We start from the raw sequence: 25,092 nt of genomic DNA on the forward strand, positions 1-25,092 counted from the left end.
GAGTGGACAGGCAGCTCGTATTTTGGTCTCTGTTTTCGGATGAGTTAACTGAAACAGGCTTTGTGCTGTGCAGTCCTAGCATCATCGTGTTAGACAAGCCTATATGCTTATTAATCAACTAATAAGTTAGTTCTTCAGGATATGATCTCTACTCCTAAGTATTGCATGGGTGTGGGGAAAGGGGAAAGAAGAGCATTATATATATATATGCCCCTACTAACAGCTCCAAGGCAGGGAGGGGGGAATTATCTTTGCTTTTGGGAAACATGTTAGAACTGTGAAAAGTACACAAAATCAGTCATTTGAGTAACTTAAATTATAGTCCTATTTGTTCGGTGACACTAGTAAAAAAGATACTTTTTTTGCCCAAAAGTTGGAAAAGCATAACAGAGAAAAACTGAATACTTGGATACAACTCATTTGGCAACGCCATCAACAGCGTCCCCTTGTGGCGGGGTTTTTGACTCACTTTCCCAGCAATCTGCGCTTTGTTCTCTGCAAGCACACCACTCTGGTGATGCCTGTGTCTCTTCCCACACCTCGTTCAGCCCAGTCCTGCTGCCACCCTTAGCTGGAGTGTTGAAGTACCTGAGAATTTTAGGGTTAGTGAGACACACACTCACTTTAAGCAGCTGACTGTGAGAAACTGCCTCATAAGGGCTGCTGCCAATATAATAACCTGGTGAGGCAGAACTCCACGCACGAGTTATCCCATGTTTGGGAAAGTTTCTTTCAAACTTTGAAGTTCTACAGTGAGGCAGCAATACACAGTAAATTAATGCTCCGAGAGTCATGCAGCATATTAGGGAATGAAGCATGATTTCAGTTTCCCAAGTGAAGGTTTCCAATGTATCAGCTAGTCCTTAATTAATAAAAACATTCACGGGGCGCCTGGGTGGCACAGCGGTTAAGCGTCTGCCTTCGGCTCAGGGCGTGATCCCGGAGTTCTGGGATCGAGCCCCACATCAGGCTCCTCCGCTAGAAGCCTGCTTCTTCCTCTCCCACTCCCCCTGCTTGTGTTCCCTCTCTCGCTGGCTGTCTCTCTCTCTGTCAAATAAATAAATAAAATCTTAAAAAAAAATAAAAAATAAAAAAAAAACATTCACACTCTAATGCTTTCGATGGAAACTGAGTAAGTGACAATGCTTATACTAACTGGTTTCTTTCCAATGTGAGAACTACAATGACCAGTCGCTGTGTTCATACAAAATAGTAATAGGACCTACTACGAGCCAGACACTATTCTTTACACTCAGCAGCTGACATTCTGGCTTTACACATATTAACTCAGACCCCACAGCCACCCTACGAATGGGTATTGTTATCATTCTCATTGTATAGATCAGAAACCGAGGCACAGAGAGGAGTCAGAGGTGCCCAGTACCACTCAGGAAGTACGTGCCAGAGTGTGAGGGTGAACCCTGGTGGTCCCAGCATGGTTTTGCAAGATTAGTATCTTGAGAATTAGGGAAGTGGGCAGAGGGGGAAGGCTGCGCCCCTACCTGATAGAGGCTGACATACTGTTTCCGCAGCCACTGCTGTCTCTGGTCAGGGAACTTCCTCATCTTCCTCACGGCCCTCGTGAGTTCTAGCAATCCACTGAAGAGCATCTTAGCGGTGTGCTTGGGCGCCACAAAGTGCAATAACCTATTGTCCGTGGTCTGCAGCCCATAGAGCAGTGTCACGCCAGTCTCTGAGAGAAACATGCTACCCAGTTTGTTCTGAACACACACAGTGTGTATATCGATGCTAGGGTGTCCCATGTACACAGCCTTTGCTGAAAACAGATCCAAGACCCCCTCCGCCAGGCCACTTAATCCAGCATTGCCCAGTAACGGGAATTTGCCAGGCTCAGCCGTGTTACTAAGCACACCAAGTTTTGCTTTAGCACTGGCTGGGGAGGCAGTGGTGGGCTTTACCCAGGTCAAAGTGCTGTTGTCAGGCTGGAGCTGGAGGAAGCAGCGGGCCGACAGGTGCGTGTCCTGGTCGTAGTGGATGACAGTGGCCCCCTGCAGCAGGAACTGGTGCACATCAGCTCGGATGGACAGCACGTACCACGGGATCAGCTCTGTCCCGTGGTCAAAGGCCTTCTGTGGCTCTTCTGATCCATGAGAGTCCCATTCTTTCGACTGCTCACAGAGGTCATTTTCGGAATCCAGCAAATCTCCAATTATAAACCTAATGGAAAGAGATGTAAATTTCGTCTGTCTTATAATCAGAAGTGAGAACAACACAGAGCTTTTCACTGACACTGGACGTCATTTTTCACTTCACCAAGCGTTTAAATTAGCATAGGAAATGTAAAATGCTAAAGGTCAGGGTAGATTTTTGTTGGTGCATTCTAAAACCTTAGATTTAGCCATAGGTCTGATCACAGGCATAAGGAAAGGAACTGCTAGATAAGTTGTCGTATTTTTTAAAAAAATTTTATTTATTTACCTTATTTTAGAGAGAGAGAGTAGGGGGCGGACAGAGGGAGAGGGAGAGAGTCTGAAGCAGACTCGGCGCCAAGCGTGGAGCCTGACACAGGGCTCAATCTCATGACCCCGAGATCATGACCTGAGCCCAAACCAAGAGTTGGGTGCTCAATCGCTGAGGCACCCAGGAGTCCAAAGTTACTGTGTTTTTAATATTAACAATAATCTTCATGACGTATTAGTTTTCCCTCTTGGGTCAGAAACTGTTAAATACTTTACATACATTTGGACTTAATTTGACCTACTTGTGAAGTAAGTTTTGTTTGTTTTTTTTTTTTTAACCTCGGAGGAAACTGAGCTTCAGAAGGGGTAAGTAATGCACAAGAGGTCTACTCAAGGCAGGATTCTGCTCTGACTCATCGGCCTGGGACCGTCATCACTAGGGTGGACTGCCTTCTACTTGATCAGGACCAAAAGTTGTGACCTGAACACAATGGGGCAAAAATAAGCAGAACAAGACTGAATAAGCTGGCCTGAGAAGTGCCGCTGTTAAAAAATAAAATACCATTAGTTCAAAGACACTTGTTGGAAAATACAGTCATAGTGCCCAGATGAACAAGAACAGCTCTCCTTGACTCAACCTTAAATTTTCATTGTGTGTGTACATGTGTGCACATGCGTGTATACATGTGTGCGCACATGTGTGTATGCACACATGTACACATAAAGGACACGTCTGCTTGGAAAATTTAGCAAGTTGTCTTCCCTGAGTTGGGAATGTGGAGTGTTGGGTCCAGAAGGATCTGGGGGGAAGGCAAGGAAGCCTTATTGCCTCCTTCCTATATGGCCACCTTGGCAGGAATGTGCCCAAGAGAGACTCATTTTTTTCAAAGCAAGAAGAATTGTTATTAAGATCAATGTTTCTGCTGTCCATAGACATTGCAAAGTGGTGGATAAAACTGAGAAGGAGCTGGTCCATACATCTCTGGGAAGGAATGTTCCCATCCTCTTGGGAACTTGGCACTTGGGCAGACTACTGCCTCCTGGCAAGGCCTGAGCAGTAGCACTGAGCTTCTTGGACTCTTGGTCTAGAGCCTGGTCCCTGAGCAAGATCCCGCTCCTGCTTTCTGCAGGTTCTTCCTCCTTGCCTCACATAAGCAGATATTCTTAAAAAAGAAAATAAATCTACAAGATCTCACAAATCTGATGATCAGAATATCCTTTTCAAATGAGCCACACTGAAAACACTAGAAATAATCCAATGTCCAGCAACAATGAAACTTACAAATAAAATTTGATGCATTCATACAATGTGATGCATTGCACAGCAATGAAAATGAATAGTAATAGTCAATGAAATGCAACAAAAAGTACGTATCTTCAGCAAGACACACAAGAATATATACTGTATGGTTACATTTGTGTAAGTGTAAATTTCAAAACCAGCCAAAACTGTACTATATTATTTAGAAATGCAAAATAGTGGTATAATTATAAAGAAGAGCAGGCAAGAGTCAAACTGTCTCTCTTCGCAGATGACATGATACTCTATATGGAAAACCCAAAAGAATCCACTCCCAAACTACTAGAAGTTATACAGCAATTCAGTAATGTGGCGGGATACAAAATCAATTCTCAGAAAACAGTTGCATTTCTATTCACGAACAATGAGACTGAAGAAAGAGAAATTAGGGAATCCATTCCATTTACAATAGCACCAAAAACCATACGTTACCTTGGAATTAACTTAACCAGAGACGTAAAGGACCTATATCCTAGAAACTATAAATCACTCTTGAAAGACATTGAGGAAGACACAAAAAGATGGAAAAATATTCCATGCTCATGGATCGGAAGAAATAACATAGTTAAAATGTCCATGCTACCCAGAGCAATCGACACTTTCAATGCTATCCCGATCAAAATACCGATGACGTTTTTCAAGGATGACGTTTTTCAAGGAACTGGAACAAATAGTCCTTAAATTTGTGTGGAACCGGAAAAGGCCCTGAATCGCCAAGGAACTGTTGAAAAGGAAAAACAAAGCTGGGGGCATCACAATGGAGGATTTCAAGCTATACTACAAAGCTGTGATCACAAAGACAGCATGGTACTGGCACAAAAACAGACACACAGACCAATGGAACAGAATAGAGAGCCCAGAAATGGACCCTCGGCTCTTTGGGCAACTAATCTTTGATAAAGCAGGAAAAAACATCCAGTGGAAAAAAGACAGTCTCTTCAATAAATGGTGCTGGGAAAATTGGACAGCTACATGCAAAAGAATGAAACTTGACCACTCTCTCACACCATACACAAAGATAAACTCCAAATGGATGAAAGACCTCGATGTGAGACAGGAATCCATCAAAATCCTGGAGGACAACATAGGCAACAACCTCTATGACATTGGCCAAAGCAACCTTTTTCATGACACATCTCCAAAGGCAAGAGAAACAAAAGATAAAATGAACACATATATGGGACTTCATCAAGATAAAAAGCTTCTGCACAGCCAAGGAAACAATCAAAAAAACTAAGAGGCAGCCCATGGAATGGGAGAATATATTTGCAAATGATGCTACAGATAAAAGATTGGTATCCAAGATCTACAAAGAACTTTTCAAACTCAATATGCGAGAAACAAATAAACAAATCATAAAATAGGCAGAAGATATGAACAGACACTTTTCCAATGAGGACATACAAATAGCTAACAGACACATGAAAAAATGTTCAAAATCATTAGCCATCAGGGAAATTCAAATCAAAACCACACTAAGATACCACCTTACACCAGTTAGAATGGCAAAAATCAACAAGGCAGGAAACAGCAATTGCTGGAGAGGATGTGGAGAAAGGGGATCCCTCCTACACTGTTGGTGGGGATGTAGGTTGGTGCAGCCACTCTGGAAAACAGTGTGGAGGTCCCTTAAAAAGTTAAAAATCGAGCTACCCTATGACCCAGCCATTGCAATACTTGGTATTTACCCCAAAGATACAGACGTAGTGAAGGGAAGGGCCATATGCACCCCAATGTTCATAGCAGCATTATCCACAGTAGCTAAATCGTGGAAGGAACCGAGATGCCCTTCAACAGATGACTGGATTAAGAAGCTGTGGTCCATATATACAATAGAATATTATTCAGCTATCAGAAAGAACGAGTTCTCAATATTTGCTGCAACGTGGATGGCACTGGAGGAGATAATGCTAAGTGAAATAAGTCAAGCAGAGAAAGACAATTATCATATGATTTCTCTCATCTATGGAACATAAGAACTAGGAAGATCGGTAGGGGAAGAAAGGGATAAAGAAAGGGAGGTAGTCAGAAGGGGGAGTGAAGCATGGGAGACTGTGGACTCTGAGAAACAGACTGGGGGCTTCAGAGGGGAGAGGGGTGGGGGAATGGGATAGACTGGTGATGGGTAGTAAGGAGGGCACATGTTGCATGGTGCACTGGGTGTTATGAGCAGCTGGTGAATCATCGAATCTTGCATCAGAAGCCGGGGATGTACTGTATGGTGACTAACATAATGTAATAAAAAAACATTAAAAAAAAAAAGAGCAGGAAGTAGTATAGTAAAATTCACTAATATAGTGGGGGAAAGGTAGTAAAATTGAGAAGGGAAATAGTATTATGGGTTCTGGCAATGTTTTCACTCTGGGTGGTAGTTACATGTCTATTCACTTGATAATTATCCAAATATATTTATTTTTTAAAAACACGTCATCAAAAACTAATGATATACTATATGCTGGCTAACTGAACATAATAAAAATCAAAAAAATCTTTTAACTTTAGAATACTTTAAGATTTATGGAGAAATTTCAAAGACAGTAGACCCCACATTGAGTATTCCCTGTTTTTTTTTTTTAAAGATTTATTTATTTATTTATTTATTTATTTATTTATTTATTTGACAGAGAGAGAGGCAGCCAGCGAGAGAAGGAACACAAGCAGGGGGAGTGGGAGAGAAAGAAGCAGGCTCCCAGTGGAGGAGCCTGACGTGGGACTCGATCCCAGCACACTGGGATCACTCCCTGGGCCGAAGGCAGACACTTAACGACTGAGCCACCCTGGCGCCCCTCAGTATTCTCTGTTATTAACATCTTACACTGGGATCGTATATTTGACACAATCATAAACCCATACTGATACATTATTATTAATTGAGGTACATACTCTAGAGAGTTCCTTTGGTTTTTTTGTTTTGTTTTGTTTTGTTTTTTGTTTGTTTGGTTTTTTTTTTGGTTGTTTGTTTTTTTTACCTATGTCCTTTTTCTTTTCCAGGATTCCATCCAGGATACCATATTACATTTAGTTGTCACGTTTCTATAATGCTCTTCTTAGGTATGACAATTTCTCACACTTCCCTTGTTTTTACTGATCTTGACTGCTCTCAGGAGCACTGGTTAGGTATGTTATAGAATGCCCCTCAATTAGAACTTGCCTGATATTTTTCTCATAATTAGACTGGGGCTATAGGTTCTGGGGAGGAAGTCCACAGAGGTAGTGTCATTCTCATAACATCATAGCCATGGAACATACTATTAACATGACTTATCTCTGTTAATGCTGACTTGGCTGAGGTAGTGTTGGTTTTGCCCCATTGTAAAGTTACTCTTTTTTTGAAAACTCCTTTCCATACTGTCCTCTTTGGAAGGAAGTCCCCATGTACATTTAAGGTGTAGGGAGTTATTTTCTATCTCCTAGAGGGTGGAGTATCTAATATAAGTTATTTGGAATTCTTTCGCATAGGAGATTTGTCTCTTCTCCTCCGTTTGTTTGTTTATTTATCACTTACGCATATGGACTCATGGATATTTATTTAATACTTTGGTTTACAATCTTTTTTTTTTTTAGTATTTTTTTTAAAGATTTTATTTATTTATGTGACAGAGAGACAGCCAGCGAGAGAGGGAACACAGCAGGGGGAGTGGGAGAGGAAGAAGCAGGCTCCCAGCAGAGGAGCCTGATGTGGGACTTGATCCCGGAACGCCAGGATCATGCCCTGAGCCGAAGGCAGACGCTTTAACGACTGCGCTACCCAGGCGCCCCTGGTTTACAATCTAACACAACTTTATGTTGTAGCTCAAATTGTTCCAGCTTTGGCCATTGGAAGCTCTTTCAGTTGGCTTGTGTTCCTTTGACATTCCGTGTAATTAACTGATCGATTGATTTTTAAGTAGGCTCCATGCCTAGTATGGAGCCCAACATGGGGCTCGAACTCATGACCCCGAGATCAGGACCTGACCTGAGATCAAGAGTCAGGTACTTAACCAAATGAGCCCAGGCACCCCTAATGCACTTTCCTCAATGTTACATATCACAATAAAAAGTAAAGAAACTAAAAGAAAATCCTTTGTGTCTAGCCTAGCTCCGTTCCTCTGAAATTGCAATCAGGAACAATGGAAAACCAATACTTATTTATGTCCTCTTCTATAATACTTAAGTCTATGCTTCATACATTTAGCATGGTAGTTAGGAACATGCCCTATATAGTCACCCTGGGTTTCATGTTTAGCTCTGCTACCTGTTTTCTGTGTGACTTAGTCAATCACTCAACCTCTCTGAGCCTCACTTTACTAATCTTTAATAGAAAAAAGACAATGCTCACTTCACAGAACAGGTGAAGCTCAGCTAAGATAATACTTGCAAAGCACTCAGCACAGTGTCTGGCTCAGTGAAGTACACCACTCTAATTAAATAAAGGAAGACCAAGATTTCACCCCTCCTGCTTTCCTTACCCCCTTCCTTTTCCTACGCTAAATTGGCCCAACAATTCCTCTAAAGGAGCTTTCTTTAGGGTCACATCCAAGCCCTTTTACCTTTTTGTTTCCTTTCTCTGGGACCATTTCTACATTCTCCATGTCACACTTCTTATTTTTATTGTTTTTTTTTTTTTAAAGCAAAAAGAATTCAATTGGTGTCTGTACCCATGAAATACAACCTATGTGAATTTGGACACAGAACTCCTGATTTTAACTTAGCAAAAGAAATGGTGTTTCCCATATTCCATTTAATTTGAGTTCTGAGCTAAATCAAATATTTTTCAGTGAAAAACTACAAGCATTATAAAAGATGGCATCTGGGGAGAAAAATCATGAGTCTTTCTGGAGCCTGTTTCTGCTGCTCAGAGCTGATGTAAGCTGGGGGGGACAGACACCACCTTTCTGAGCATCAGTTTCTATTTTTGAACACAAGAAGAACAAGTGCTACGGGTTAACAATTCCATTAAAAAGCATTCTTCTCCAGGGGCGCCTGGGTGGCTCAGTCGGTTGGGCATCTGACTCTTGGCTTTGGCTCAGGTTGTGACCTCAGGGTCATGATTTCAAGCCCCGAGTTGGGCTCCAAGCTCAGCGGGGAGTCTGCTTGAGGATTTTCTCTCTCTCCCTCTCCTTTTGCCTCTCCCCTCTTCACATATACACACACTCTCTCTCTAAATAAAGAAATCTAAAAAAAAAAAAAAAAAAAAGAAAAAGAAAAAAGCATTCTTCCCAGGACTAATGCCCAAGATAAAAATGACCATTGCTGGTAATGAAGTAAGTTCATTTCAAGAAGGAAACTAATAGCTTTGTCTCTTAGATCATATGGTGAATGTTATGCACTCCTGTGCCTGATTCTTCCTGGAGACAGGTCTCTGTGGGTTTACAAGAGGGAGTAAGGTGGCACTTAAAGGGTTATTTAGGAACCAAATAACATAACGAAAGATCAAAATGTGGTTTACCAGGAAAGAAATTACCTTGTCAAACTTAGGTCATATGACTCAAGAAGAGGACCAAGGAGTGAAAGAGAAGGAAAGTTTGTATCCCACGCCCCTGAAGAAATTCTGCAGTGTTGGTCAGTTAGAAACCATAAATTGACAGATAAATATTTTTCTAATGTTCCCTGATGAAAATCTTATACGGGGGGGCAAGTGGGCTATTAATCAATCTGGTTATGTATTTTTTTTAAGATTTTTTATTTATTTATTTGACAGAGATAGAGACAGCCAGCGAGAGAGGGAACACAAGCAGGGGGAGTGGGAGAGGAAGAAGCAGGCTCATAGCAGAGGAGCCTGATGTGGGGCTCGATCCCATAACGCCGGGATCACGCCCTGAGCTGAAGGCAGACGCTTAACCGCTGTGCCACCCAGGCGCCCCTGGTTATGTATTTTCTTAATAACTGTCCATTACTTCCTACAGAGTTCATATGATTAAGGACCATGATTCATCATGATTCAGAGCCAGCCTGCCTAAGGTTAAATCCTGGCTCTGGGAGGTACAAGATCCGCAGTGAAACGGAACTGTTACGAGGATTATGCAGTTGAATTTCTGTGGAATTGGAGCACTGGATCCGTAGAATCTGTTGTGAATAAAGATTCCAGTCAGACGTAGACATAGATTAAGGGCAGGAATGGCTATGAGGTGCTTTCTGTGCAGACATGTGTTTACTTGTTGATGGTCCTCTCTGTGTATATAGATTGCTACTAAGGTCATCCAACAATTACTGTGAAAACTTTCAAATAATCTTTGATTTGAGGTAGTCCAAAAAAAAAAACCACAACCCAAAAAACAACTGGTAGAAGCTACTTGTGAGACATTTCAGCTTAAGGGGCAAGACACTGTGGTAGGATGATTCTTTGAGCATCTGGGTCCTTTGAAGAAATCTGGACTATAGGTTTATCTCCCTCCTTAACAGCATTAGGGACTCGGACACAAGGCATTCATTTCTTTGTTCACAACAGCTTCTAAGAATCCAGTGCTCCAATTTCACAGAACTTCTTTTTGAAAAACACTGTTGCCCTTCCCAGTGTAGGCTCACACACACAGAGACAACCCGGAAAGGCTTTGCAAAACAAACCACAATGTCTCGTAAATGCACACAAGTGTGTATAAAGACTCCAAGCCAACTGCAAGGTATGACTCGTGAGTACTGACTACAGATAAAATCTTCCATGGCAAAGATGTCCAAGCCAGTAGGCCTAATGGTTTTGGATGGCTCTAGAGGATTCCTCTAGCTGGACCAGGCTCTGCCATTTGAGTGTGGGCAATACGCGCCCTGAGACTGCTGATTTCTGAACTTTCTCATTTGGTTGTGGGAACGCATGTCGAGATGGGCAGCAGTGCCTGTGGATACAAGAGCGGTTGGAGAGGCTGAACGATTACAAAGCTACAGATGCCAACCTGCAGAGCTGTGCCTCTGCAAGTGAGATCTGTGAACCACCTGATGTACGGTCGCCCAGAAGTTTGGGGGAGCTACTAAAAATACTGACTTCAGGGTGTCACTCTAGCCCTAATAAATCAGTATGTTTGATTTAAAAATATGTTAATACTTGTCCTTGTGCCTCACCCAGTGATTAATAAAAACTGTTTTTAGAGAAGCTATGAAATCAATAATATCATGGTTCTAATCCTAAAATTCAATTGTTGAATTTTTAGAAGTGACAGGATAGCTCTAGTTTTTGTTTTTTTTTAAAGAGATAACAGGTGGCAAGAAGTCAAATTATGAGCAATAATTCTAGAACAAAGCAGCCAATTTAGAAAGGTAAATTCTAATTCAGAATTGGTAAAGTTGGAATATAAAGCATGGCTTCCTGATAAAGATGGTGGGTATTTGTTAGGGGTCCACCCAAAATCAAACTGAAGTAGGAAAAAGAAAAAATGAGCACCTCTCTTTTTTAAAGTGTAAAACTTACTGCCACCGCGCTTTATCCCTTAAGGAATTTTTCCTAGAGCTGTTGCCTTCACTGGGGCTGTCCTCGTCCTCGGCCTCCAGACTTCGGCTGCAGCTCCTGATGATCTGAAAGATGCTGTTGACGGTGGACTCCTTCTCTGAATTCTTCAGGCCATTATGTCCCACTCGTTGTAAGAAATTATCTTGTCCACTGTAGTCGGCTACAAACTACAGAAAAACATACCAAGGATTTGTTATTGCAACTTCATGTACTATGCCTAAATAATCTACTTGGGTAGGGAAATAAAATCTCAGTAGTCATAAATAATGGCATTTGCGCCTATTTTATTGAAAGAAAAAGAAAGAGCCTCCAGGAAAAACATTTTTTCGTTTCACCACATCAACTATTAGAATTCGCTCTCGTTTCCACAGACAACTTTAGTCCCTCTAGGAATCAACACTCCATTTCAAATTTACAACACAAAAAGCAGTATTATTTCAAGGTTCCCTAGGGAGAAGATTAGCCACTTTACAGAAAAAGGGTAGGGTTGTTTTATCTTGGTAGCAAAATTGAGAAAAACCATGACAAAGGTCTATTATTCTACGGAACCAGATAAAATTCCCGGGGCCCAAGGAAAACACTGTGAAAGGATGACGTTTTGCTTTATTTCCCATATATCGCAGCACGGAGGCTTCCTGATGGTTTTAAAGCTCTCATGGTCTGTATTTAGGATCAGGAAGTTTCTCCCATTAGAGGTAAGGGCTCCAGCTGCACTACTGGATGTGGCGTTCCCGGCTTCTAAGCCATGAGGGAGCTGAGGTGGGTGCAGCTTGGGGGGCTTGCTATAAGCTTTCTCCTCTATTTCATGCACTTTTATCTTCCCACATAAGCCAGAGCGATGCAAGCTGGTAGTGGTGCCTGTTCCTGCCAGGGGCTCTTAAGTCTCCCTGATACCAGGTGATGCTCTGGTTCCCAGGTGACACAGAAGAGGCTGGTTTTAGGCGTTGTCTCATGGCCACCGAGAAGGGGTGTATGTGAGTGTGAGTGTGTGTGTGTATGAGGTCAGTAGTGGTGCTGCTGCCAAGTGAGAATGACACTAGATCTGGGTTTGGAATTGCCAGGTATGGGAAGGGGAGGTGGGTGATGGGATGGGGTCGGGTCATTGGGTGACGGCATTAAGGAGGGCACTTCATGTAATGAGCCCTGGGTGTTATATGCAACTGATGAATCACTAAACTCTACCTCTGAAACTAAAAAAAAAAAAAAAAAAAAAAAAAAAAATTATGGTAAAGTTTCCCCCAATTCAGTCCCTTCTTTCATTTCTGAACACCTTTTTCCAGTTTCTCAAAGCCCTTCTTTCCAATGCCCGACGCTCTGAGTCAGGTTCGCACAGTCCTCTCCGCTCTCAGAGTCAGGAGTAAGATGCCACAGGGCCTGGGAGAACTGAGGCAGCTGTGATCAGAGCCTGGAGCTTATCTTTTGATGAGATGCCAGCTTCTTCAGCATCCTCCCACAAAGGGGGAAAGCAAGGCAGCACTGACCTCCCGCCGTGCTTTACCCCTATAATTCCAAAAAGTTCATACTCTCGCTTGACTTTTTTTTTTTTTTAAAGATTTTATTTATTTGTCAGAGAGAGAGAGAGAGCGCACAAGCAGGGGGAGCGGCAGGCAGAGGGAGAAGCAGGCTCCCTGCTGAGCAGGGAGCCCCATGAGGGGCTCGATCCCAGGACCCTAGGATCATGACCTGAGCCGAAGGCAGATGCTTAACCGACTGAGCGTTAACCATCTGCCAGGCATCCCTCACTTGACTTCTTTCCAGACATTCCCACCCAATAAGAGAAGAAAACCCCATCATTCCTTTAAAAAAATCGGACAACAACACCCACTTCCACTTGTACTTACACCCTGCCCCATTAAAGCTAAGTTAACAAGATTAAGTCCCAAACAGTGCTAGCTGGCTTTCTTCTCTCTGGAACTTCCCAGGACCTGTTACCCAACACAACGGCAACAACGGATAACCTAGGCTCAGCAGGGTCTCTCTTCTGGCCACAGTGACTTCGGATTTTGAAAGGCCTCACCTCTAGAGTTTCTTCTTGAGAATTGTACCTCGGGCAAAGCTTCATGAGGCCAGAGGCTCCGTCCAGTACTTCACAGAGCTCCTTCAGAAACACCCCACAGAACGGGACCACCTTACAGCCGGGTATGTGCAGGGCCCGCGTGATCACCTTCCTGTACTCGCAGGAAGATTCGTGCTGAGCCATGGCGTCCTTCAGGCTCCTCATGGTCTCCAGGTCAGACTGGTCCATAAACTGCCACATTTTCAAAACTTTTCTTGACCTATTGCAAGTAAATGATGTCTTTTTAGATCAAAGGAGAAATAATATTGTTCACAGTATACAGCCTAAATTCCATACAAATCCATTCTTCTTGCCTCAGTTTTCCTTATGTTTTAATAATTTATTTAGGACTCATATCTCCACCTACTTCCCCAAATGATACATTACTTTTAGAAACTGAAACACAAAATTAAGTATGACAGATACAAATAACACACGTGGAAGGAGTTATTTTTGGAAAGTGGGCGCTGGACCTAGCTTTGAGCTTTTCTGGCAGCTGGAGCCAAGAGGGAAACCTAGTGGGTAATATGGTTTGTACAGATATTTATGGAGGATTGTCTGCAGAAAACATGGTCCATACACTCCTCTTGATCTTTTAAATGTTATCCTTGGATTAGGCCAGTACCTTAGTGAAATACATAAACCCTGTTTTGTCCTCTTTTGTGCAATTGCTTTTACTAAATCCAGCTTTGACATTAAGCCACTGGCCCATCCTGAGAGGCATTATCTTAAAATACTATTTGCATAACAGGATGTTAAATGGGACTTCTCCTATGATGAAACTGCTGCTGAGAACAACAAGTGACATTGTACCCCACCTCCTAAAGAGAGGCACCAGGTCGTCACGAGGGTACCCAAACTGCTCTGCCATCTGCGGTCTACAACCGTCCATCAGCCGGGCAGAGGAACTGGCTCTGAGCAGTCGGGTAGGGGCTATTTCTCTGGATAGAGCTGTCAGAGTGCTACATGTGGAAGGACGAGGATCACCCCCAGGGCAGAGGGCTTCAAGTGAATTCCATGGAGACGTGGCCCTATGTCCTGAGTTTATGGATCACATAGCCCGGTGTGTGACTCTTGCCTGGGAAAGTCTAAAGATGACAGGCTGACTAGAGCTGCCTGAAAGTTCCAGTGGGTCTGTCTTGCATGTGCAGAGTCTGGGAGGGTAGAGCACTGAGCACTGCCTGTGAGTCAGGAAGGGATACCGTGAGGTGCAGTTGCACCTGAGCTGTGTAGAAAGGCCTGCCTGCCAAAGGAGGGGATCTTCACAGAAAGAGTCTAGGAGGGCAGGACCTCCAGAGCTGGATCCTGGGGACTAAGGGGGCCCTGCCCCTTGCCGGCTAACTGTGCAGTGGGAGGTGCCTATAGGGCAGCAGGTGGGGGAACTGAGGAGGAGTAACTAGGAAGAAACCCTCAGAGCACACCGTATCCCTCTCTGTGGGAGCACCTAGGCCAGACTACAACTGTCCCAGACAAATGAGACCTTTGCTCCCTTCACCCCAGCTCCCTCCTTCTTTCTTCTCCCACCCACTTTTTCTATAGGGACCCTGAGTTGGAGGAAGAAAAGATAAACCCTGTCCTCCCATTCTACGGCAGGTTTCTGAGACTGAGCTGTAAAATATGAGGAAAGGGTGAAGCTTTAAATCAAATGAGAGGTTGAAATTTTGATTTCTATCAGACTGGATTAAAAAATCACTATGTCATATTTAAGACATTTAAAGGACATAGAGAAGTATAATATGACAAAGGCCCATGCACCAACCTCTCAGTTTAAAAAATAAAACATTAACAATGTGGTTGAGGCCCCGTTGGTTTCCTCCATGAGCACACACTCCTCCCTCCCGCACTGAAGGGGACCACAACTGTACTTCAGTGTTCTCGTGCCCTTACAATGCTTTATGCTTCCCCAACATATGTATATATCACTAAGCAGCTTGCAGAATGGTCTGTGCTTTTAAACTTTATAGAAATGGTATCACACTGTAGGTACTCAGGCAACCTGCTTTTCCTGCACAGCTGTATGTTTCTGAGATTTATTCATGCCCATAAGCATAGGAGAATGAGACAAGCTATTGACCACGTCAGTGACTGCGAAAGCTATAGGACCTCCCAAGGTATAACCCAGAGTTGGGGGAGGAAGAGCCTATCAGGTAGGTCTGAAAGATAGTGAGGTCAGAAAAATAAAACTGTTTCCTGATTTCACCCTACTGAGTCCAGCTACAACTGATTTCTTACAATGTGGGGAGAATCCTTTTGGGGGCATGAAACGGAAGTATAAATAAACAAAGTGAACACATGATTCTCATTATTGGATCATCCTTCTTTCCATAGGTTAATAGGGTCATCACGGTACATTTGGGGGCAAAAGACAAACTTCAGCAAGATCAGATCACATGATTTTTTTTTGGTTAGATTGAGAATTGGCACTATTTTAAAACTTTTATTTCTTTTTATGTTTATAAAGGTACTAGATGTTCACTGTAGAAAATTTGGAAAATACCAAAAATAAAGAAAAATTCGCCAACGGTGCTGCCATCCACAGACAACGTATTAGGTATATTTCCTTCCAGTATTTATTCTATTTGTAGATGCTGGTCTAAATATTTTATAAATGTTGTATAAATATTGCTGAGGTTGTTAAGTAAAGACAGCCCTGTTTCCAGATATTTTATGCATTATACACTGCTTTTTTTCCCAATGATATTAAACATATTTCATACACATCATTTTTGGTTGCTAAATAATATTCCATTTCTCCACCGATGTTCATTTGGTTTGTTTTAGATTGACACCATGATTGAGCAAATATTGTTCTACGTAAATCTTTTTACTTCTAATTGTTTCCTCCAGTGATCTACAGCTCCTGGTGTAGTATAGACCTCACCCACAATCAGCCAGTCCTTTGTCTTATGTGACCAGTATAATATGGTAGAAGTGAGAGTGTGTGATGTCTGAGGCTAGGTCCTAAAAGGCACTGCAGCTTTTGCCTTGCTTTCTTGTTGTTCACTTTGGAACAAGCCAGCTGCCATGCTGTGAGGACAGTGACGTCCAGAACAGAGGAAGCGAGGTCCCCAGCCAAGAGCCAACACCAACTTGCCAAACACAGAGGATGAGCATCATTAAAATAGAATTATTTTATAACACGATCATTCTTTTTCTTAAAAGAAAAAACACAGGTTCTTTTTAGAAAATTTATCACAAAGAGAATCCAATCATCCAAATCATCTCCTGTTCTCCCAGTATTCTTTCTATTTTTTCCTTCTTTTGAGCCACGCCTGATACATTTGTATGACCATTTTAAATGCCAGTGACATGAGCGTTTGAGTTTATTCTTAGTTAAGAAAGTTCAAAAGGACAAAAAAAATTTCCAACTCTGAGAATTTTCCTTTCCTCCCCCAACCCGGAATCCCTTTGCAGAGATCTGGAGAATCAAAGAAAAATCTCAATAATGTTAGGACGCGAGATCTATTTATAGTGAGAACCCTCATGGGGAAGGTGAGTCTCAGACACTAACAGCAGCAGGCTCACTTTCTGGAGCCTCACTATGCCAAACACACGTGCTAAACACTTTGTACTCTCGCACTTAATTCTGTGCGAGGAGGTAGGTGCTTTTTATTATCACCATCCCCATTTTACAGATAAAGAAACTAGGGCTCCCTGAGGTCGAGAAACTGGCTCAGATCACACAGCTATTGGGGGGGGGTCAGAATTTGATTCCCTGTATTTTGACCCGACCACTTATACCCTTCTGCCCCATACCACACTGCCTCCCACAAGAGTGAGGGGCAATTACATTACGCCAGGTAACTGAGGCTGACAGTGAAGAAGGCAGGAGACTTTATTGATGAAATAGTGATCTTATTATTAGCTTAGGGGAGAAGGCATACAAGCAGGATATGAGAGGTTAAGGGCAAGGGCTCCCCATAAGGCTACTTGCATTCACATCCCAGCCATGCCAGGTGGCCTTGGCCAAATGACTTAACGTCTCCTAACTTTAGTTTCTTTTTTGTATAATGTGGGAATAATAATAGTATCAACCAAGAAATTGTTTTGAGGATTAAAAGATTTAGTGCATAGGAAATGCAGTGTCCAATGCTTGATACATAGTAAGTGTTCAATAAAAATAACAGCTAACATTATTGAATGCTCGTCATCAGTGTTGGCCATTCCCAGTTTGTGGCTGCGAGCAGCCAAATGAGTGCTGAGGCAGCTCATCAGGCAGAGCTGGGAAGAGACCAATAACAGTGGGGTTTACAGGGCGCAGAGGGCAAGTGGGGGTCAGTGATGGGCTTGACGGAGTTGTGCAACCAGGTAATTTTACCCAGCATGGCCAACAGCATGGGATCAGAGCAGACATAGCTAATTAGGATCATGACTGGCCACAGGGGCTGAATTCTGCTGCTGTGTCTTTGAGGCACAAGGTTTGTGTGTATTAGCAAAGAATAATGGATTTCCCCCAAACAATCACTACCGATTGCCTAGTTTGGGTAAATGTGGTTTCCAGGGCAATTAATTCAGTGCCATTCAGCTGGTATCCAGATAACTGTGTTCCCCACTTGCATACCTGAGGCCAGCCAAGAACTCCATGACAGCATTGTAGTTGCCCATGTTCCAGCAGCATTTGGCCACGTGCACCAAATAGGAGAAGACTTCTCGCTTCTCCTCCATGGAGCCCGCCGTGAGGATCAACCACGTCACCCAGGAGCTCACCTAGAAAATGCAGAGAGGGGCATCCACTGAACCCAGGTCCTGCAAACTCGATGAATATTTTTTTCACAGGAAAAGTTCTTTTCTTTTTTAAAAATCAGTTTACTATTAGGAAAAGAGGGCTCCACCTGAGGGGTCTGGGGTGAAGCTCTAAGCTTCATCACTGTTTTGCTATGGGATTCTGGGCAAGTCACTTAACCTCTCCATATCGTTAAAATAAGGAGGCAGAAATGTAGTTCATAAACTTCCTCTTGATCTATAAAATTCCATGAAACTACAAGAAAATAAAGCCTAAGGATAATATTGATTTAAATACATTTAAATACAGTTGACTGATGGGCAGTAAGATTAAATGCAATCAACGCAGTCAGTCCATCAATTAAAGGGTATTTATCTGGTAGTAAAATGCAGAATATCAAATGAAAAAATGCAAAAATATATATACATATATATTTAAACTATCTTTTACAAATGCATTATCTATTATGCCCCTCAACTGACTTAAGTAATATTGGAAGAACAAATACTTACACAGCACTTACTGTGTGCCAGGAATTACTCTAAGTACTTTGCATATGTTAACTCACTTCTCATAACAATCCTAAGAGTCAAGGATTATTATTACCCTCATTTTACAGATGGAGAAAGTGAAGGACAGAGAGCCTAAGAGATTTCTACCCAGAGCAGGAAAGCCTGAATTTGAATTTAGGTGTGTGCCCCAGAGGAGGCACTGTTAACCACTCCCTAAATGCCTAATGTGTATGCATGAACTCTAGGATGAAGGTTATTCTAATGTGATTAGTTTTTTCTACTATACAGCCTAGAGTATAATATTTAATAATAACCCGCTACTAAGCCCCCCCTTGATGATATGCAGCCTCAAAATGCTCTGCTTAATCTCTAAGGTTATTTTGCTCCTAGCGACACTTGGTGCTTGGACACTGCTGGTCATTTAAGTCCCTTGCTCCATCCTGGCTAATGTCTGGGCTGATAAACTCAGTTGTTAACAAACCAAAGCCTTGGTCTTGACCCCACATGGCCCAGGAGCTGCACTGGTTCAGCAACAGTGCTGAAACCTGGGGCCAGCTCATTTCCCAGGCCTGAGGGAGAGTGAGGCCTGAACACAGAGTTCATGGTCCATGGCAACTGCAGAAAAAACAAGTTTAAGGTCTATGGTATACCGCACTTTCTGCCCTCCCCCCATTGATGAAATTATAGGAATGAATGACATTTAGTGCTGGCAGCAACCACAGAGGGCAGTCCAGACCCATTTTTCCAGATTAAGAATCTATGGCTCAGGAGAGAAGTGATTTTCTGAGGTCCCAATTCTTGTTGATGTCAAAACAGGGACTCCCCGTGGGGTGCTCTTTTATCTGATGAGGGGTGTCAGTTTCTTTTAAACTTGGCACGAATTAGGTTTTTTCTAAGCACTCGATTAAGAGCAGCGCCTCTGAACACAGAGTTGGAATAAAAGGAGAAGATGCCAAGAAGAGTCCTGAAATATGACGAAAGCAATGAAAAAAGCAGAACAGAAGAAACAGGTGCTGAATACCCCTTTACTTTCCTTACACAGAAACAACAGGGAGACAGTGGCAACAGGGACCTTCAGGGATAAGACAGGGTCACACTGTGGTATCACCTGGCAGTGCTGATGCAGGACGTGACCACCTGCCAACCTGAGCCCAGTCCCAGCCCAGGGGGCTCCCAGCATGCACCTCTGCTCTCTACTTGCAACATCAGGAGAACAGATCTGGCATCAGACTCCTAGGACCAGCCCTGGTCCAGATCATCCTGCAAGGAATTCAGAGCCTCTTGGGAAGAAGACAACCTAAGATAACCATTTGTTCTGATCTCCCAGGGCTGCTCTGAGCACCCTGGAACCTTCTGGGATTCCCAGAGCCAACCCCTCTCCTGCAGCTATGAGCAATCCCTTGCTCACTGTCTCCATGTCTTGTCCCCTCATCACCTGGTCACCCAGTTAAAAGTCACCTTTGTGAAACCTGGCTCTCTAGAGCAAGAAACTGTTTTGTCAATAAAGACTGAGTGTCATTGGTGCTGCTTTTGATAAGCCCTATCCTGCTGTGGGAAGCCATAAGCAAACACTTAGAATCGTAAGATTACTGACTCTCTGAGCTAGAAATTCAAACCCATCTCCTTACAAATAAAAATGAATCCCCAAAAGTTAAAATCGTTCTCTGGACATGCAATGCATTACTTCTTGAGAACTCTGGCTATAGTCTTTCTATGGCTTTAGCTCCTTTTTTAAAAATTGAAAGTGATGGCAAATCAGCGGCTCTGGAATGTCATGGCTCTTTCAGGCTATTCTGGCACAACGCAGTGACTTACTAGTCTAGTGGCCTGAAAGGGTTAATGCATCTTCCCTTGGAGAGGCCCGCTTCAGGAGCAGGCGCAGACCACCACGTGGTTTGTGCCTCAGTCCTGATCATGCATCCAGATTTATTTCCTATCAGTCAAATCATTTTCCATATACTTTCCCACAATGCTAGGAAAAAATAGCGATACGATATTTCACATGGAAACCTAATTTAAACCAGCCGTTCCATCTCTGCGTCTGAGTCCCCAGGGCCTGGTTGTTGGGATTATGTAAGCACTGTTATCATAAACACACACACACACACACACACACACACCCCATCTGCTTACAGACATCAGGGATAATTCTTATTGTGGCCTAATATATTCATAATTTCATGGGCATTAAGTGATGAGAGTTTCATCACTAATTATGAAAAATAAATGTCACACAAAAACCTCACGAGGATTTGGCAACGACTGAAAAATGTTGCCCCAAAGCATAAATGGTGGTCATATTTACTAACTGGAAAACAGGATGTGTTGCCAATCCAGAAAGAATTTCAAGACACTGAATTCACACAGGAAAACACAAAATCACATACATAGAAGGTACTACGACTCAAGCATAGGGAGCATGTTAAATGATTATTTTTGCCTTATTGGAATGGTTAGCACAGAATAAAGACAGAATCTGGCCCCCAGCCCAGTTCCGTGAGAGTTCCTCCAGAGGCTCTCTGCTCCCCCTGAGGACCCGACGCCGGGTCCATGCCTACAACTCCTCCACAACTGCTCCTCTCCTGATGCTCCTTTTCTTCCTCTCTCGCCTTTGTCAGTACTCTCAGGTCTAGCCAAACTGAACAGCTTGCTCTCCTCACATCAAACACCTTGTTGGCATCATGCAAGCTCAGTTTGGAAGGAATGTTCTAGCTCCATTCATAATTACCTTTTCCTGGCCCGTCATGTCCTGCCCATGTCCTTTGTAAAGCCAAATCCTTACCTTGGCCACCAGGCCCCTGTCGGTTCTCCAGCCTCACCTAGGCTCCTCCAAACCTCTGCTTTTAGGGAGATGACCAGGCCTTTTCTCATTTCAGGGGTCTTCTACGGGAAGGCTTCCCCCTGCACCTGAAGTTGATTTAGCTAACCCCTATTTATGCTTTAGGCAAAACTGCCCTCAGACTTTGCCACTAGGATCCCTGCCCTGGGCCCCATGCTTTAGAAGGCCCGTGTTGGAGTGGAGGGAACATGTCTGCCCAGTGGTTGTGCACCCACTTCCAGACCACTCATCCCTGTAGATCCAGGACCCCCAAATCCTCCGTCTGAACAGCTCAAGCCCACTTCTGGGCCTGTAAGAGCCTTTATTCCTCCTGTGGGTAGATGGCACTGGGTCTGAAGGCTGGTCGAGGGGCAGTGGGGGTGTGTTGTGTGGATGCAGTTTGTACTTGAGGTCTGAGGTGTCCACAGGTACACCAGCCAGCATGGAAAGAGAAGGTGAGCAGGTCACAGGCTGGGGCCTTCTTTGTACTTCCTCCTGGCTCCCCTAAAGTCAGAGGCAGCTGCCCTTAGGAATCCAATGAAAAACATCACTTTCTTGTTGGGTTCTGTGATGCCCCTGGTCTCCCTGACCCCAGACCCCCTGCACAATCAGCACTGTGTTCCTCAAGAGTGCTCACCAGCAGCAGTGCCTACGGTAGGTGCTCCCTGAGATCTGGTGAAGGAGACTGTGTGACCTCCTCTAGGAAGTCTGTACTGATGGCTCACCTAGCAACCCTCATCCAACTTCTTCCTGTTTCTCCCTGATTTAATGTGGGACCTTGAGACTGAGCTTACGTCTGCACTGGGATTCTCACTGCTGCAAGGACTTGCATCTGCTTTATTTTTATTGTATTTGTGGCCTGACTCTTTCACATGGGTCTGTTCTGCCTCCGCCACTAGACCTTACGTCCTCAAGGACAGAGACCATCTTTCCCACATCTTCAGTGTGGGGGTGCTCGGTGCCTCTGACCAACAGGCAGGCCACCCAGAGTCCCAGGAGGCCACTGGCAGAGAGGATTCTCAGCCTCCAATCGGTCAGGGATTATATTTGGGAAAAGGCCTGAACACTTCCTACTGCTGTTCCCAGGTCCAGAAAAAAGACACAAATGTCTTCATGCCAAAAAGTTTTTTTTTTTTAATATGCTGAGCGGTTTTCATAGAAAGATGATCCTTTATAGTGGGTATCTGGTCACCCTAACCGCAAGGGCTGGATTTGAATGGTAGGATCCACGGAAGACAATGAAAATCTGGACAAAGCTGCTCTGAAGTAGTTTATGTGCAGTGCCCAGTGACACCTGCCCTCCACAGAAGTTTCCTAAAACAACCCTTGAACTGTGGGCGTGCGGGCATGTACACACATTGTCACACACATGCCCCTGCCTAGGCAGTACTCTTCAAAATGTGCAACACTGGCCTCAGTGCCTCTACTGGTAGTGGTAGGGTGTTTGTTCAAATGTAGATTCCGAGGTCTTACCCAGACTCTCTGAGAGAGGGGCCCTAAATTCTTAGGCACACTTAGGTTGAGAACCGTCCCAGAGGATCAGCATCCCTCTCTGCACCCCGGTGCAGTCTTCAGTCGGAGCTGAAGCATCCTTCCTGGAGTACCAGTCCAATACTATGTATCTCTGTCTCTGCAACCTACCTGAGCTGGGGCTGTCCCTGTGACCCACGCCGAAGCAGGCAGGAGCAGCCGGAGGGAGCAGACAGCACCGTGGTGAACACGGCCCCAGGCCAAGTCGACCATGTTCACCGCCCTTCCACCGCTTCCTTGTGCTTGGTCCCGAGGCAAGTTGCCTACCTATCAGTCTCAACTTCCTCTTTAGTAAAATGGGAACGATAGCATTTACCTCGTAAAAGGATGATGAGGATGAGACTGGAGACTGTATGCAAAGATGGGAGCATGATGCTCGGTGTGTAGTTCCAGCCTCGGTAACTGTTTACTGCTGCGACTGCTCCTGCCGCGGGAGTGCTGTTACCTGAGTTGAGGAGAAGCTGAAGAAAGGAAGCTCTAGGTTCTTCTTCTAACCACAAGGAAGGAAGCAGCCCAAGGCTGGACCAGAAAGAATCTGTGATTGGCCTGAGAAGGGTGTGTGTCCTGAGTGCAAGTCTTTCCTAGAATAGAAGGGTAACACATATTTCCTCCACTCTGAAGGCTTCCCTGACTCCTCATGAGGAATGAAATATCCCTTTTTTCCTATTTAAACTGCCCAGTCCCATATGTAGACATATATGTGTACATACTTCATATGTGTATATGCAGGTGTATTTCTAGTACTTTGTCTGAGACCAATCTCCCCCAGCTGTGAGCTCCTTAAAACAGAGGCTGTGGCTTATTCACGCCGGGGGCTCAGTGTTGAGGATGCAGAGGCCAGCAAGTTACATATGCCCAAGTATCCTTCTGGACATGAAGTGGCTGCAGGAGAGTCTCTTGAACTCCATGTCCTGCTTGGCATGTTTCCACCGGTGACTCTTGGTTTAGGAGGGACACACAGGAGAAGAGAGGCCCCTAAAGGTGGCTTCTGGAGAAGCCCTAAATACATCTTGGATTATACCCCCACGCCTTCCCCTCACATTGCATCACAATTGTCTACAGAATTAATCTAAACCTTCTTTTTTTGAACTTCAAGCCTTCCAGCATCTGATGTAAATTTACATCTTCAGCAGTAATTCCCACTGTTGTCCACCACACATCTGTCTGACATTTCAATCCTACTACGTTTTGTATCATTTCCTATTCTCTGCCTAGTCCTATCTCTACACTATTGTCCAGTTTCCTTGGGGTGTGAATACATAGGGCATTTTGTTTGTTTGCTTTTGGCTGCCCACCATTGAACTCTGCTTTCTCCATCTCGAGCTATACAAAGTTCTTGGGGCTGCTCCTCCCCCACCTTTAGGCCTGGTCTCAAGGAGTTGTTCAAAGACGAGTATATGACCAAGCCAGGCCAACCACAGCCTTCCTTGACTGAATCACTTCCTGAAACTGTCAGGAAAAGAGACACTATCGTTTTGTTGGAATCCTAAACAGTAAAGATACAAGTCAGTTGTCTTTGCCACAATATCAGGAAAGCCTACCTGAGAATGAAGATAACACAAAAGAAAGATGAAGATAGGGGGTGCCCAGGTGGCTCAGTCGCTTAAGTGTCTGACTATTGATTTTAGCTTGTGTCATGATCTTAGGGTCCTGAGACTGAGCCCCATGACAGGCTCTGCGCTCAGCATGGAGTCTGCTTGTCCCTCTCCCTCACCCTCTTCCCCTTCCCCACTCATGTGTGTGTGTGTGTGCACACACTCTCAAATAAACAAACAAACAAATAAATAAATAAACAAGATCTTTTTAAAAAAAAGATGAAGATGGATTCCTGAGGACCTTAGTTAGATTCCTAGATCCATCCATACTTGAAGCCCTATGAAGAGTCCCCATACTAACCCCAAAATGCCCTTATTTTGTTTAAGCAGGTTTGAGTTGCTGCTAACTTGCAACTGGGGGGAGGGGAGCCTTGACAAATAAATCTGATGACCCTCCTTCTTTTAACAAATACTTATGGAGTATACTGAGTATCTACTATGTCCCATGTACCATGCTGGACACCAATAAACATGACAGACATGGCACCTCTTGGCGAGGCTGGGGCCTCATGGGGGAAAATACATAAGCAAGTAATTAAAGAGTAGTGTAGTGGATTCTATGATTGGGAGGTACAAGGCCAACTTTACCCATTTCTATGCTACCATCTTTGGAAGTCCAGTCTTTTTACCATTTCTTGGTCTCCACTGCTCTCCCAAAGTACTTTATTCATGTCTCTGTAACAGTGCTAATTCTTCCTACAAACAGTTCCCCTTGGCCTGT

The 25,092-nt window shown here is 43.8% G+C and overlaps 1 protein-coding gene across 5 annotated transcripts in view; it reads right to left on the reverse strand.

Moving 5' to 3' along the window:
• Positions 1 to 25,092, reverse strand: part of PLCE1 (phospholipase C epsilon 1) — a 305,344-nt gene that overhangs the window by 70,551 nt on the left and 209,701 nt on the right. For all 5 annotated transcript variants that reach the window (XM_044378042.3, XM_026481690.4, XM_026481691.4 and 2 more), the window contains exons 5-8: positions 17,755 to 17,900; positions 13,155 to 13,413; positions 11,099 to 11,304; positions 1,503 to 2,178 (exon numbers count right to left, since the gene is read on the reverse strand). In XM_044378042.3, coding sequence (XP_044233977.2) covers positions 1,503 to 2,178; positions 11,099 to 11,304; positions 13,155 to 13,413; positions 17,755 to 17,900 — 1,287 coding nt within the window. The remainder of the gene's footprint in view (positions 1 to 1,502; positions 2,179 to 11,098; positions 11,305 to 13,154; positions 13,414 to 17,754; positions 17,901 to 25,092) is intronic.

The sequence above is a fragment of the Ursus arctos genome, unplaced genomic scaffold (assembly GCF_023065955.2).
Source record: "Ursus arctos isolate Adak ecotype North America unplaced genomic scaffold, UrsArc2.0 scaffold_7, whole genome shotgun sequence".
In the NCBI taxonomy this organism is placed as follows: Eukaryota; Metazoa; Chordata; class Mammalia; order Carnivora; family Ursidae; genus Ursus; species Ursus arctos.